Genomic DNA, 15245 nt, shown 5'->3' on the forward strand with positions numbered 1-15245 from the left:
AGACGTCACCTTCAGCCACGCAACAGGACTCCACTGGACGGACCACAGCTGCGTCCACTTCACCTTCAGAAGAACGACGAGCCACCACCACCAGCAACAGGTTGCCCGAAGAAGCTGGAACAAGATCACCGCCGACCAGCTCACCACTTCCCTGAGCCTGCACCCCCCCGCCAGCTCAGCGAACCCCAGCCAGGCCGCCGACAACCTCACGAAGTGGATCAACAACTGCGCGGACGAACTCGCCCCTCTGAGAACCCCACCCAGCAGACCCTGCAGCAGAAAAACACCATGGTTCACCGACGAACTCAAGAGCTCCAAGAAGAACTGTCGAGCCCTCGAGAAAGTCTGGAGAAGGGAACCAACTACGGACAACATGACCACCCTCAAGCTCGCCACCCGGAAACACCACCAACTGATCCGCGCCACCAAGAAAGATACATACAAGGACCGACTGGACAACAACGCACACAACTGCAAGGAACTCTTCAACATCGTGAAAGAGCTCTCCAACCCCAACGCCGGAAACAATGACATCACCCCGTCGCAAGACCTCTGCAACTCCCTCGCGTCCTACTTCCACAACAAGATCACGGACATACACAACAGCTTCAACAACCAACCAACGCAAGCCACAACCGCAACAACGCCACCCACCACCACCCTCCGCACCTGGACTCCGATCAGCACCGAAGACACCATCCGCACTATGAACTCCATCCATTCCGGATCTCCGACTGACCCCTGCCCTCACCACGTCTTCAACAAGGCCGACGCTGTCATAGCACCCCACCTGCGGGACATCATCAACACCTCCTTCGACACCGCCACCTTCCCTGAGAGCTGGAAGCACGCCGAACTCAGCGCTCTTCTCAAGAAACCCACAGCAGACCCCACCGACCTCAAGAACTACCGTCCCATCTCGCTCCTCCCGTTCCCGGCCAAAGTCATCGAGAAGACCGTCAACAAACAGCTGGCCGCCTTCCTCGAGACAAATGGATCCCTCGACCCCTCACAGTCAGGCTTCCGAGCAAACCACAGCACCGAGACCGCCCTCATCGCTGCCACCGATGACATCCGAGCCCTGATGGACAACGGAGAAACAGCGGCCCTCATCCTCCTGGACCTCTCCGCGGCTTTCGACACTGTCTGCCACCGCACCCTAGTACAGCGCCTCGGCAACATCGAATCCAGGACAAGGCACTGGAATGGATCACTTCCTTCCTCGACGGAAGAACACAGAGAGTCCGCCTACCACCGTACAAGTCAGAGGCCACCAAAGTCATCTGCGGCGTCCCTCAAGGATCCTCACTGAGCCCCACCCTCTTCAACGTCTACATGAGCCCCCTCGCGGCCATCGCACGCCAACACAACCTCAACATAATCTCCTACGCCGACGACACCCAGCTGATCCTCTCCCTGACCAACGACCCCGCCACCGCCAGAGCCAACCTGCACGAAGGGATGAGAGATGTAGCCGAATGGATGACGACCAGCCGCCTGAAACTGAACTCGGACAAGACGGAGGTCCTCATCCTGGGCTCCTCGCCCTCCGCCTGGGACGACTCCTGGTGGCCCCCCGCCCTGGGCACCGCACCCAAACCGACGGACCACGCACGCAACCTGGGCTTCATCCTGGACTCCTCCCTCTCCATGACCAGACAAGTAAACGCCGTCTCCTCGTCTTGCTTCAACATCCTGCGCATGCTACGTAAGATCTTCCGGTGGATCCCCACCGAGACGAGGCAGACGGTCACCCAGGCCCTCGTCACCAGCCGACTGGACTACGGCAACGCCCTCTACGCCGGAACCACCGCCAAGCTCCAGAAGAGACTCCAGCGGATCCAGAACGCCTCGGCCAGACTCATCCTCGACATCCCCCGACGCAGCCACATCTCCGGACACCTGAGAGATCTGCACTGGCTCCCGATCAACAAGAGAATCACCTTCCGTCTCCTCACCCACGCGCACAAAGCCCTACACGACCAAGGCCCGAGCTACCTCAACAACCGGATCAACTTCTACACTCCCAAGCGCCTCCTCAGATCAACCAACCACGCCCTCGCCGCCGTCCCCCGCATCCGAAGAGCGACAACAGGAGAAAGGTCCTTCTCCTACCTGGCCGCCAAGACCTGGAACTCACTCCCGACCGACCTGCGCCTGACCCAAGACCACCTCTCCTTCAGGAAGAAGCTCAAGACCTGGCTGGTCGAGCAGTAACGGCACCCCCCCCCCCCCCACCCAGCGCCTTGAGACCCTACGGGTGAGTAGTGCGCTCTATAAATGTCCTGATTGATTGATTGATAGGGAGCAATGCACCCCCGAGAGGAGCAAGATCTGAGGTGTCTGCAGAGGGGCTCTGCCTAGGAGGCTGCCACATTGTGATGCCAAGGAGGGAAACACACAGGGCCATGCACATCGGCCAACAAGGAATGGCGACCACCAATGAAGGACTCTGACACAAAGCTTGGCTCCTAGGGCTAAGTTACAAGTACCAAAATTAAGAAGCCAAGTTCATCAACACTTTTCACTGGGTTTGTGTCACAAAACTGACGCAAACCGGTGGAAAGTGAAGATTTTGCAATTTACTATCCAGCACAAAACATATTTTGTGCTGGAGAGAAGCCCCAAAATAATTCAAAGTATCCCTTTGTGTAAGGAGGGGTGGGGGGGTCCCATGGGTAGTACAGGAGCATTTCCATACAACCGCCTATGGCTTTTGATGCAATCTACTGACATTGGCAGTCAGGAATTTGCACCAAAATTGTATAGCTCCTCGAGGCAAACATATGTTGTAGGAAAGTTTTCTTTTCTCAAAAACCTCTCCAACTTTGAATGTGTGATGCACTGTCCAGCACACGCACAAGATGGGAAAAGTGTTAAACTATGCCAGAGCGTGGCATTTTGTACTGGAAAGACCCCCTTGAAGTGCAGAACCCATGGTTGTTAGCACGCGCACAGCCTTGCACTATGGCGCTTCAATGCACCTTTTCTTTGATCTCAGATCAACCAGGAAGGATTTTTGACAACCACATCAACTGCCTCCATTCGGTCACCGGTGCTGCCAGGGGGCAACCTGTCCCAAGACAGCACTTTATGAAGCATATAAAGAGATAACTAAAGTGCACACAAGCATCTAAGGAAAGTTTTGTAAATATTTTTTCACATCTCCAGTTAAAAACCTATGTTGACGCTGCACCTCACCATCCAGGATAAACTGGAGCAGGCTTGCTTGAAGACAAGCTCTGTGGCAGGTAGAAGCTTCTCAGCTGAAGGCCATGATTGCCTTCAAACCACCCCTGATACAGAAGGCCCTGAAACACAGCTATGCAACCAGCTAAACAATACAACACTAGAAACCTGCTAGAAACATTACTAATTCCCTTCTCCATTGATGCTGTTTCACTCACTGGACCTCTGGCTCTCACTAGCCCAGGCTAGCAACAAGCCCTTGGTGGGTGAGTGGAGTGCAAATCAGGAAACAAGCAATAGGATGACGTCAGTGCAGGCGATGACGTCAGTGGGAGGTGATGACGACACTGGGAGGTGAAGCATCTCCTTCTCAAGTAAACCTGCACCTCTGGTGTGCCCTGGTGGATACACCTAGGAGTAGAGATGTCTCCATTCTTGGGGCTGTCAATCCCTCCAGCCTCCCCATGGTCATTCTTCCCCTCCAGCCTCCCAATGGTCATTCTTTCCCTCCAGCCTCCCCATGGTCATTCTTCCCCTCCAGCCTCCCCATGGTCATTCTTTCCCTCCAGCCTCCCAATGGTCATTCTTTCCCTCCAGCCTCCCAATGGTCATTCTCTCCCTCCAGCCCCCCAATGGTCATTCTTCCCCTCCAGCCTCCTCATGGTCATTCTTTCCCTCCAGCCTCCCCATGGTCATTCTTTCCCTCCAGCCTCCCAATGGTCATTCTTCCCCTCCAGCCTCCCCATGGTCATTCTTTCCCTCCAGCCTCCCCATGGTCATTCTTTCCCTCCAGCCTCCACATGGTCATTCTTTCCCTCCAGCCTCCCAATGGTCATTCTTTCCCTCCAGCCTCCCAATGGTCATTCTTTCCCTCCAGCCTCCCCATGGTCATTCTTTCCCCCCAGCCTCCCAATGGTCATTCTTTCCCTCCAGCCTCCCAATGGTCATTCTTTCCCTCCAGCCTCCCAATGGTCATTCTTCCCCTCCAGCCTCCCAATGGTCATTCTTTCCCTCCAGCCTCCCCATGGTCATTCTTTCCCTCCAGCCTCCCAATGGTCATTCTTCCCCTCCAGCCTCCCAATGGTCATTCTTTCCCTCCAGCCTCCCCATGGTCATTCTTCCCCTCCAGCCTCCCCATGGTCATTCTTCCCCTCCAGCCTCCCCATGGTCATTCTTCCCCTCCAGCCTCCTAATGGTCATTCTTTCCCTCCAGCCTCCCCATGGTCATTCTTCCCCTCCAGCCTCCCAATGGTCATTCTTTCCCTCCAGCCTCCCAATGGTCATTCTTTCCCTCCAGCCTCCCAATGGTCATTCTTTCCCTCCAGCCTCCCCATGGTCATTCTTTCCCTCCAGCCTCCCAATGGTCATTCTTCCCCTCCAGCCTCCCAATGGTCATTCTTCCCCTCCAGCCTCCCCATGGTCATTCTTTCCCTCCAGCCTCCCAATGGTCATTCTTTCCCTCCAGCCTCCCAATGGTCATTCTTTCCCTCCAGCCTCCTTATGGTCATTCTTTCCCTCCAGCCTCCCAATGATCATTCTTTCCCTCCAGCCTCCCCATGGTCATTCTTTCCCTCCAGCCTCCCAATGGTCATTCTTTCCCTCCAGCCTCCTTATGGTCATTCTTTCCCTCCAGCCTCCCAATGATCATTCTTTCCCTCCAGCCTCCCCATGGTCATTCTTCCCCTCCAGCCTCCCCATGGTCATTCTTTCCCTCCAGCCTCCCAATGGTCATTCTTTCCCTCCAGCCTCCCAATGGTCATTCTTTCCCTCCAGCCTCCTTATGGTCATTCTTTCCCTCCAGCCTCCCAATGATCATTCTTTCCCTCCAGCCTCCCAATGGTCATTCTTTCCCTCCAGCCTCCCAATGGTCATTCTTCCCCTCCAGCCTCCCAATGGTCATTCTTCCCCTCCAGCCTCCCAATGGTCATTCTTTCCCTCCAGCCTCCCAATGGTCATTCTTTCCCTCCAGCCTCCCAATGGTCATTCTTTCCCTCCAGCCTCCCAATGGTCATTCTTTCCCTCCAGCCCCCCAATGGTCATTCTTTCCCTCCAGCCTCCCAATGGTCATTCTTTCCCTCCAGCCTCCCCATGGTCATTCTTTCCCTCCAGCCTCCTCATGGTCATTCTTTCCCTCCAGCCTCCCATTGGTCATTCTTTCCCTCCAGCCTCCCATTGGTCATTCTTTCCCTCCAGCCTCCCCATGGTCTTTCTTTCCCTCCAGCCTCCTCATGGTCATTCTTTCCCTCCAGCCTCCCAATGGTCATTCTTTCCCTCCAGCCTCCCAATGGTCATTCTTTCCCTCCAGCCTCCCCATGGTCATTCTTTCCCTCCAGCCTCCCAATGGTCATTCTTCCCCTCCAGCCTCCCATGGTCATTCTTTTCCTCCAGCCTCTCAATGGTCATTCTTTCCCTCCAGCCTCCCAATGGTCATTCTTTCCCTCTAGCCTCCCAATGGTCATTCTTTCCCTCCAGCCTCCCCATGGTCATTCTTTCCCTCCAGCCTCCTCATGGTCATTCTTTCCCTCCAGCCCCCCAATGGTCATTCTTTCCCTCCAGCCTCCCAATGGTCATTCTTCCCTCCAGCCTCCCAATGGTCATTCTTCCCTCCAGCCTCCCAATGGTCATCCTTTCCCTCCAGCCTCCCCATGGTCATTCTTTCCCTCCAGCCTCCCAATGGTCATTCTTTCCCTCCAGCCTCCACATGGTCATTCTTTCCCTCCAGCCTCTCAATGGTCATTCTTTCCCTCCAGCCTCCTTATGGTCATTCTTTCCCTCCAGCCTCCCAATGGTCATTCTTCCCTCCAGCCTCCCAATGGTCATTCTTCCCCTCCAGCCTCCCAATGATCATTCTTTCCCTCCAGCCTCCCAATGGTCATTCTTCCCTCCAGCCTCCCAATGGTCATCCTTTCCCTCCAGCCTCCCCATGGTCATTCTTTCCCTCCAGCCTCCCCATGGTCATTCTTTCCCTCCAGCCTCCCCATGGTCTTTCTTTCCCTCCAGCCTCCCATTGGTCATTCTTTCCCTCCAGCCTCCCAATGGTCATTCTTCCCCTCCAGCCTCCCAATGGTCATTCTTTCCCTCCAGCCTCCCAATGGTCATTCTTTTCCCCCAGCCCAGCACCCTTCTCGGTCACCCTTCCTTACCAGAGGGAATTCGTGTGAGATCTTTCCTTCTGGCGGGATCTTGGCGCCAAACCCGTAGGCTGGGAAGAGCTTGTCGCTGTCGTAGTCCTGGATAATCTCTCCCACCGCCTTGAGCGCCATGCCGTAGGCGTTGAGCTGGTATGGGTTCATGTAGTGTAGGGAGGTGGGCTGAGAGGGGTTACCTGGAGAGAGAGCACAGACAAGGAAGGTTACCACCCAGGTCTACAGCTCTTTGCTCAACACACTTCCTATCTTCGTCATTTCCCATCAACCTCTTGTTTCTTTGAATCCCTGTGATTCGCGTCAGGTTCACTTTACGCGCCCCGCGCTGTGACTACGCGCACCATATCCACTTCTGCTGTGGTGGCGGCTTGTCACGTGCATAAAGAGTCTCAGTTCAAGAGTCTTTTCAGATGTTTTTACTCATTTCATGTCTTGCCCGGTCTATTATATCTGTGTCACTGGAGCCTGATGTTTGTATCTGAAACCTGTCTGCAACTTTAATGGAGAATTGAGATTTAAAAAATTCACATTTCGGATCCTTCATAATTAAATGCTCCGGTAACTGGAATAAAACAATATCTTGATTGATTATCCGCTTTGCAACGATCCTTCTATTGGCTAGGAACTATTGCCTATACTGATGTTGATTTACAAAGAGTTTGCCACCAGAGCAAAGAAGGTTTATCCAAGCTGGGATGTGCTTATAAGTAGCTTTTTATTTTAATATCTCAGTCAAAAAAACAGGAGTATATTTGTATTAATCATATACAGTTTGAACAAGAACAACATTTTTTATGTACACTAAAGAAAATGTGGACAAAAAACCAGTGAATTATTAAAATTCAACATGCATGCCAAATTCAGTCATATCACAATCATACCTTACCATTCATACACAGAACACATACAAATACAAATACACACACGACTAAATAAAAATAGATAATCGTGTAGTGTATTAGGTCTGCTGCAGTCTATACAATTATATATACAATCTATACAATTATATTTACAGGTATAAATCAAAATGAATCAGCAGAATCAAAGACAATATATACAGTAGTTTTTTTATATATAAACCAATAATGTGCCACTATGTTCACACTACAGGAATGGTTTTTCCAATATAATTGTATAGATTGTATATATAATTGTATAGACTGCAGCAGACCTAATACACTACACGATTATCTATTTTTATTTAGTCGTGTGTGTATTTGTATTTGTATGTGTTCTGTGTATGAATGGTAAGGTATGATTGTGATATGACTGAATTTGGCATGCATGTTGAATTTTAATAATTCACTGGTTTTTTGTCCACATTTTCTTTAGTGTACATAAAAAATGTTGTTCTTGTTCAAACTGTATATGATTAATACAAATATACTCCTGTTTTTTTGACTGAGATATTAAAATAAAAAGCTACTTATAAGCACATCCCAGCTTGGATAAACCTTCTTTGCTCTGGTGGCAAACTCTTTGTAAATCAACATCAGTATAGGCAATAGTTCTTTGTTGATATAGAATTGTGGCTCAGCCTTGCTGATTAGGAGCCAACCCTTTTTGTTCTTAGGTAAGTCTATTGGCTAGGAGCTTGGACATCCCTGGAAAGAGCCAATATGCCAACGGGAGGGCCATGGGAAGCGGCCTGACCGCTCCCTTCCTTTGTAGACAGGAAGAGTAAGTGTTGGGTGCGCACTGCTCTCACGGGTGGGGATTTCCCAGAAGGCCACAGGGCTGGAGATATTCAAGGCTAAGCTCACATGGTCACCCTCAAGTAGCTTCTAATCTGAATCCATCATCATGACGTGACCTCTCCTAACCAACCACAGCAGCCCCCAAACCCAAATCTACCAAGTATGGGACCCTTGTCTCTCTCATGCATGGACCCCACATTCAGCGTGAGAAGCTAGCCTTTGTGGCTACTTGAGTGGGCCACTGGCTTCCTTCTCCTAAGCCAAATATTAACTACAAATGTCCTAATTTGGAAGTTCAAGGTATCCACAAAAGGTTACCTTTTATTTGTAAATCCTTTAACTCGTATATTACCCCACATGGGGCAGTATTGCACGCAGGTAAATTCTACAAGAATGGAGGGAAAAGACCCACACAGTAATACGTTTTGTGGTATTCCAAAAACTTTTTCTGACCCATTCTCACCCTGGAATTTGTCAGGGATTAGGGCCCGATTTAGATCTTGATGGACAGGGTACTGCTTCACAACGGAGACAGATATCCCATTCGCCGATATATAAATCCCATTATATTTCATGGGATTTATATTTCGGCGGATGGGTTATCCATTACATCCTATGGGAGTCATATTTCAAGTGACTCATCCATTATAGCCTATGGGATTTCTATATTTTGATGGACTAGTTATCCACTATTGCCTAAGGGATTCATATTTTGGCGGACAGGTTATCCATTATATCCTATGGGATTTATATTTCGACTGACTGGTTACCCATTATATCCTCTGGGATTCAAATTTCGGTGAACGGGTTATCCATTATATCCTATGGGATTCAAATTTCAGCGAACGGGTTATCCATTATATCCTATGAGATTCAAATTTCGGCGAACCGGTTATCCATTACATCCTATGGGATTTATATTTCGACTGACTGGTTATCCATTAAATCCTATGGGATTCAAAATTCAGCAAACGAATTATCCATTATATCCTATGGGATTCAAATTTCGGTGAACGGGTTATCCATTATATCCTATCGATTCGAATTTTGGCACACAAGTTATCCATTACATCCTATGGGATTCAAATTTCGGCGGATTGGTTATTCATCACCGTTGTGACAGAGTAACCCCTTTGCAGAGATATCTACATCAGGCCCTTAGTACTATCACTGGGAGGACAGAACCTCTTTCCAGGGTGGGAACTGGAAGGGAGCAGCCCCAAAATTGATGGGACATAGTGGTGGGGTTTCTTCATTGGGACAAACAATTTCCCTGGGATAAAAGACAATATACAAGTGGCTGCACACTAATGAAGTGGTGTCGCCTCATCCGTGAGAGCGCCCAGTGTACAGCAGCTCATGCAAAGACCTCTGCACAACTGCAGATTCACAAGCATGCTTCTGGAAAATGCTTGAAAACCTTTACCCGGATGTAACCTGGAAACCATAGTAAATTCTTGAAAGGCAGAAATCTGCTACGGTCGATAATAAAAAAAAAACATAGAAGGGATGGGGGATAGAAGGGTGCCTCAATCCCCCAATATTGAGTCTAAATCACTTAGAGGAGGCCTAACGGTCAGAGCTGCTGACTTTGGAGCTGGCGAACCAGGTTAACGTCTCAGCGTCGGCTCAACATCCTGTTATTCTGGGCAACTCACCTAGGGCCATATGTATCAAAAAAGAGTTTTGAGATTCTCAAATTGCATTTTTTAGCTAATCACAATTAGAGAATCGCAAAATGCAATGTATGTAGGATTTGCTAAAAATTTTGTGAATCCTACATATTCCTTATTTGCGAATCGCAAATTGAGATTCCCAAATAAGGAATACCTTCCCATTCATTCCTATTAGCTAGGAGGCCCATAGGAATGAATGGGAAAACATTCTCAATTTGCGATTGCCAATTAAAGAATCACAAATTGAGAATGCAATTTCAAGGTTGCAAGGGTGACAAAAGGACACCCTGTTGCATCCCTGAAAGATGCATGTGTGCACATTTTGTGCACATACATGCCCTGGGGGCATATATGTGCGACATCTGGCCCTTTTAAAAAAATCAAAAAGTGCTTTTTTAAAGAAAATCGCAAATTACCACCAACTTGGAAGTTGGTGGTAATTTGCAATTCCTTAAGGCCAAATAGCAAATTTTAGCAAATTCCTGGCTCTTCCAGAATTGCAATTAAGGAATCACAATTTGTGATTCCTTACATGCATTCGCAAAATAGAGAATCGCAAATTTTGCAATTCTCTATTTTGCGATAGCCTTTTGGGGTGATACATCCCAAAAGGCTTTTTTTCATTCGCAAACGGGCCGATTCTGAGAATCTGGCCGTTTGCAAATGGGAAAAAGGCTTGATACATATGGCCCCTAATCTCCCTTTACCCAAAAAACGAAAGTGTCCATTTGTAATGTGCTCATATAAAGCGCTCTGATACCTTCGGGTCAAGTTCGCGCTATAGAAAACTACAAAGAAAAAACAATATTTTTCACACAAGACAACTCTAACCTCTTCCCTAGGGAATGGTCCTTCCTTTTTAGGTCTCGCCTCTCAATGCGCATGCGCATTGAGCGGAGCGAGACTATAGGGGTTTAAACAGACTTTACCTAGACTGGCGATTTGGTGCTGTGCCCGTGCGGTTTTAGGTCAATGCGCAAGCGCATTGACCTAAAATGCGCGTGCACAGCATCAAATCGCCAGCCATCTGTTCCCCAGCTTGGCGCCTCCGCTCCTGCTCTCTCCTGGCTGCTCCTCCCCTAATTATTCACGGCCGGCCGGCCGTATTACTTTCACTTTCACGGCCGGCAGGCCGTCTGCATCAAAGGGTTTCACGGCCGGCCGGCCGTGCTTTCAGTTTCACGGCCGCCAGGCGTGTCTCCTCATTTAACTTGTTTTAATATCCTATCCCATCCCATCCCTCTATTACCCTCTCATTGCTGTCTCTTGCTCCCTCCCGTACCCCTGTGGCTGCTTGTCCTGTGCTTCTGTTAGCATCTTTGAACAGGCTGGTAAATCATTTTCTTATCGTGTTTCCTCTTCCGTCCTCCAATCACCCCTCCCACTGTCGCTTTCTCCCTCCCACGCCCCGTGGCTGCTTGTTTTATCTAAATTCTAAAGCGGTCTTTTTCAAGTTTCAAGTTTCAAGTTTAAAATTTGTATAGCGCACTACTCACCCAGAGGGTCTCAAGGCGCTTGAGGGAGGGGGGGTACTTTACTTATCGAATATCCAAGTTTTTAGTTGTTTTCTGAAGGAGAGGTGGTTCTGTGTGAGGCGGAGGTGGGGGGGGAGGGAATTCCAGGTCTTGGCCGCTATGTAGGAGAGGATCTTTCCCCCATGGTGGATCTTTGGATGCATGGAATTGCGGCGAGGGCTTGATTGGACGATCGAAGTTGGCGGGTGGGGGTGTAGAAGGACAGGCGTGTGTTGAGGTATTCAGGTCCGAGGTTGTAGAGGGCTTTGTGTGCGTGGGTGAGGAGACGGAACGTTATTCTCTTGTTGACGGGGAGCCAGTGGAGGTCTTTCAGGTGACCGGAAATGTGAGCTTGGCGGGGGACGTCTAGGATGAGTCTGGCTGAGGCGTTTTGGATGCGTTTGAGTTTTTTCTGTAGTTTGGCTGTGGTTCCGGCGTAAAGGGTGTTTCCGTAGTCCAGTCGGCTTGTGACCAGTGCATGGGTGACCGTCTTTCTTGTTTCGGTGGGGATCCAACGGAAGATTTTTTTGAGCATACGTAGGATATTGAAGCATGATGATGATACGGCGTTGACTTGTCTGGTCATCGAGAGGGAGTATTTCCACCTTACGGATACCGTACTTTTGCTACTGCTGAAGTCGGTCTACTGGAGACTCCCGGACTTGGTCAGTCGCACTCTTGCTGCAGTCAGCAGGCACTAAGGCAGCCACAAAGCGCCTCACAGTCTGCCATACTCTTGTTATAGACTTAGACAGAGAGGACTCTGACTACCCTAATAGCAATGACAGGGATAGTAATTACCGAGTTGTTGAACATCTGCCTCCTGAGTGACATCTTTACTGCACTATTCACACATACGCCTCTTGAAAATAATAAGGAACTGTATATATTTTTCTACAGCCGCGCGGCACCAATGCTTGTTTATTTTCGCTTCTTTGCAGCGCGCACCACTCGCGCGCTCACTGAAACACCTTTATAGTACCGCACATAAATATAAATTTCTGATAAACCAGTTAACTGATGTTTTTTTCGATCATCACGGAACTTTATCAATGTTCGTCGAGATGGGAGGGGGCAATTCTCTGAGCAAGGGAATGCTTCATAACGTGAGTCAAAAGTGCCTGCACGTAAGATTACAATCCTTCTTGCAAGCTGCCAGGCCGTCTTTCTCCTTTTCGTAAAGAGATGGTCATCCGTTAAACTGTATCCGCCCTCATGACGCAGCAAAACGCGAAGGCTTGAGTAATTAAACATGTGAATGTGAGGCAGTAAAGTTTTACTGTATTTAATGTTACACTTTCTTCAAAGTAGAAACTGGTGCTCAGTAAAGTGCTTTGAACGGAATATATGGTGTTTTTTTAACGCGTCTCTTACGCAATAGGACACGCTCATATTATCCTGTGTTCTTTGGGAACATTTTCTTGCTCAAAATAACGGAGTAGCAACCAACGACGAGAATGCTAGCCGGAATAAGTTAACATGGTTCAAATATGTTCTTTCAATGTTTCAAGCTGTTTTCAAGCTTTCTTACAAATCACAAAAAAAAATTAATATTTCACTTTTGTTCTTGGATTTTCTTCACAATAAAAAACACTGAACATAATCTTCACAAAAGTTATTTACAAAACTTAAAGCTATTGACATTAAAAATTAAATTAATTAATTAAGTATTAATTATTTAAAAAATTTAAAATCCATTGTTATTTGTAATATCAATACATCTAAGTCAAGTAAATACAAAACATGTTGCATTACAAATGCTATAGGTGTCACATTTGCGAAAGTTATAACTATTGGCATTGTAAATGACAAAGCTATTAATTTAGGTATTTTCAAAAACAACACATAAATTAAAAAAATCATTTATAAGACCAATAGCTCAAACTTTCCTAATGCGAGACCTATTGCATTTCCAATGCTTGTTTAAAAGGCCTCTGACATGACACGGTGGCAGGGTAGTTAGTAGTACAACACCTGGTACATCTCATATTACCGGGTGGGCTCGACCTTACCTTTCGGGGGGGGGGGGGGGGCACTATGAGGTTCAGGCTGCTGATAATAGCCCAATTCTCACATACGACTCAGGCGTTAACAGCTGTTAATTGACCTTTACATTCTTTATGCCCCCTCGACTTCTGACCCTAATCGAAGGCTGGGCAATAACGAACGTTAAAGGCCCTCATTAGGAGGCAATGACGCTTAATGAAGGCAGAAGTTCCAGCTGTGTTTGGTGCCTGAGATAGTATTTGGCCGGGCTGAGGACGGTGTCTCCTCGTCTCCATAGATACCCCCCCCCCCCCTCCGCCTGCCAAAGCCTGGAAATGAATGGCGGGAGCCGAGGGAAACGGGGCCACCGCGCACTCACCGTTCGATGCCGTGAAATCGATGGCGACCGTGAAGTTCAGCTGCGTCCTGGGGAAAAGGGGAGGAAAAGAAAGGTAATTACAGCGTCCTGTCAGAAGCGCCTCTGCGGCGGTGACGAGGCGCTGGGGCAGCGGTGGCCCAGTTTCAACAGCAACCCCCCCCACCCCCCACCAGCCTCTCTCTCTTCATTTGAACGTGTCGCTGCCCCCTCCCCCCCCCTCCAGATCAGATCTACATTTCAAGCACAGGTGCGAGCAGCCACAGCAGAATCCCAGAAACATGCGGCGTCGGGGCTGTGGCCAGGGCCACTGGCATTATGCGGCCAGGGAGGGTCAAATTATGCGGCAGGCTTGAGTAAATTATGTAACAGCTGTTCCACTCTTCAGCATAATCATGGCCACTGGAATTATGTGATTGTGCAGCTGAGCAATTTTTGCAAAATTATTGCTTTGCCGCATTTGCCACATAATGCATCACCTGCTGCAAAATCTGCAGATTTTAACAAAAAAAACGTTTAGAGCCCAAACAATACCCACAATTAGTTTCTAGCTCAAAAGTCACTAAAAACACAATGACGCGTGCTGCCACACAGTGGGTTGCCCTTTGCAAAGGTGGGATGGTCACCTTTCTGTTAGGTCTTACTATATTTAGGTACTGGTACAAATAAAGAGCAACCTTAGCCCATAGAGTGTAAAAATGACAAAATAATACTATCACTAAATGTGCCACAATATGCAGCATAACTTGCATTTTCTTGCCACACAATTTAGTCACCCCTGCTGCATAGTTTGCCCATCTTCAGCCGCATAATTCCAGTGGCCCTAAGTATAATCCATCACTAATCAGAACAGTAGTCTATTCTAACCCCACCAGCCACCAGCTGGAATGAGCCATCTCTAAATATTATGGGACAGAACCGGGTACAATGCCAACAGACCACTGGCACCCGGGTCAACAGGAACCCCATGGCCATAACAGACGTTCAAATTCTGAAAGTGCTTTGGGATCATACAGATGGTAGAAATGCACTCTACAAATGCACAGAGCACAGCGTAACATACCACAACACTGAAAATATAACATTCATAAGGCCTGGCGGCAGGGCCGGCTTTAGCGCTGGTGGCGCCTGGTGCGACAAACACATTCGGCGCCCCCACGTCACATGACTGCCTCCTCGGATTCTCTCACTACCACCTGCAAAAGTGCCCCTCATCTCTCCTATCATAAGATATTGCTAAACACAGCGCCCCCCTGAGGTCACAACGCCCCCTCTAGAGGTCAACGCCCAGTGTGGCTGCACCAGTCGCACTGCCCTAAAGCTGGCCCTGCCGGCAGGTTCAGCCTTTGCCTTGTGTCAGTGGTTTTGTTCCGAACAAGTCTCTTCCTAGCAGGCTTCCACCATTGTCCCTCCTCCAGCGAATAGGATTCAGGAGGTAAAAGGGTGATCAGATCGAAGTAGGGTTGCACCACAGTAGGGTAGAGGTGAATGTTTGTGGCGCACCCCTATGCCACAACAAGGAGGCCCCTAAAACCACTCCTGCATAATTGACCTTCTCTTCTGGAACAGTTACCTGTTATAAATCCTTCTGTGTGGATACAGAATTAACCAGGGAAGGACAACCAGGTGCCTAGCATAAGTGCAGTGAGCATCTTACCTTC

At 48.6% G+C, this 15245-nt stretch overlaps 1 protein-coding gene across 1 annotated transcript in view; it reads right to left on the bottom strand.

Moving 5' to 3' along the window:
- The window catches only part of CPNE9 (copine family member 9), a 482542-nt gene that overhangs the window by 59047 nt on the left and 408250 nt on the right, over positions 1-15245 (bottom strand). The window contains exons 9-10 of the mRNA XM_078659325.1: positions 13588-13634; positions 6333-6514 (exon numbers count right to left, since the gene is read on the bottom strand). Of these exons, the coding sequence (XP_078515451.1) occupies positions 6333-6514; positions 13588-13634 (229 nt within the window). The remainder of the gene's footprint in view (positions 1-6332; positions 6515-13587; positions 13635-15245) is intronic.

The sequence above is a fragment of the Lissotriton helveticus genome, chromosome 9 (genome assembly GCF_964261635.1).
Source record: "Lissotriton helveticus chromosome 9, aLisHel1.1, whole genome shotgun sequence".
In the NCBI taxonomy this organism is placed as follows: domain Eukaryota; kingdom Metazoa; phylum Chordata; class Amphibia; order Caudata; family Salamandridae; genus Lissotriton; species Lissotriton helveticus.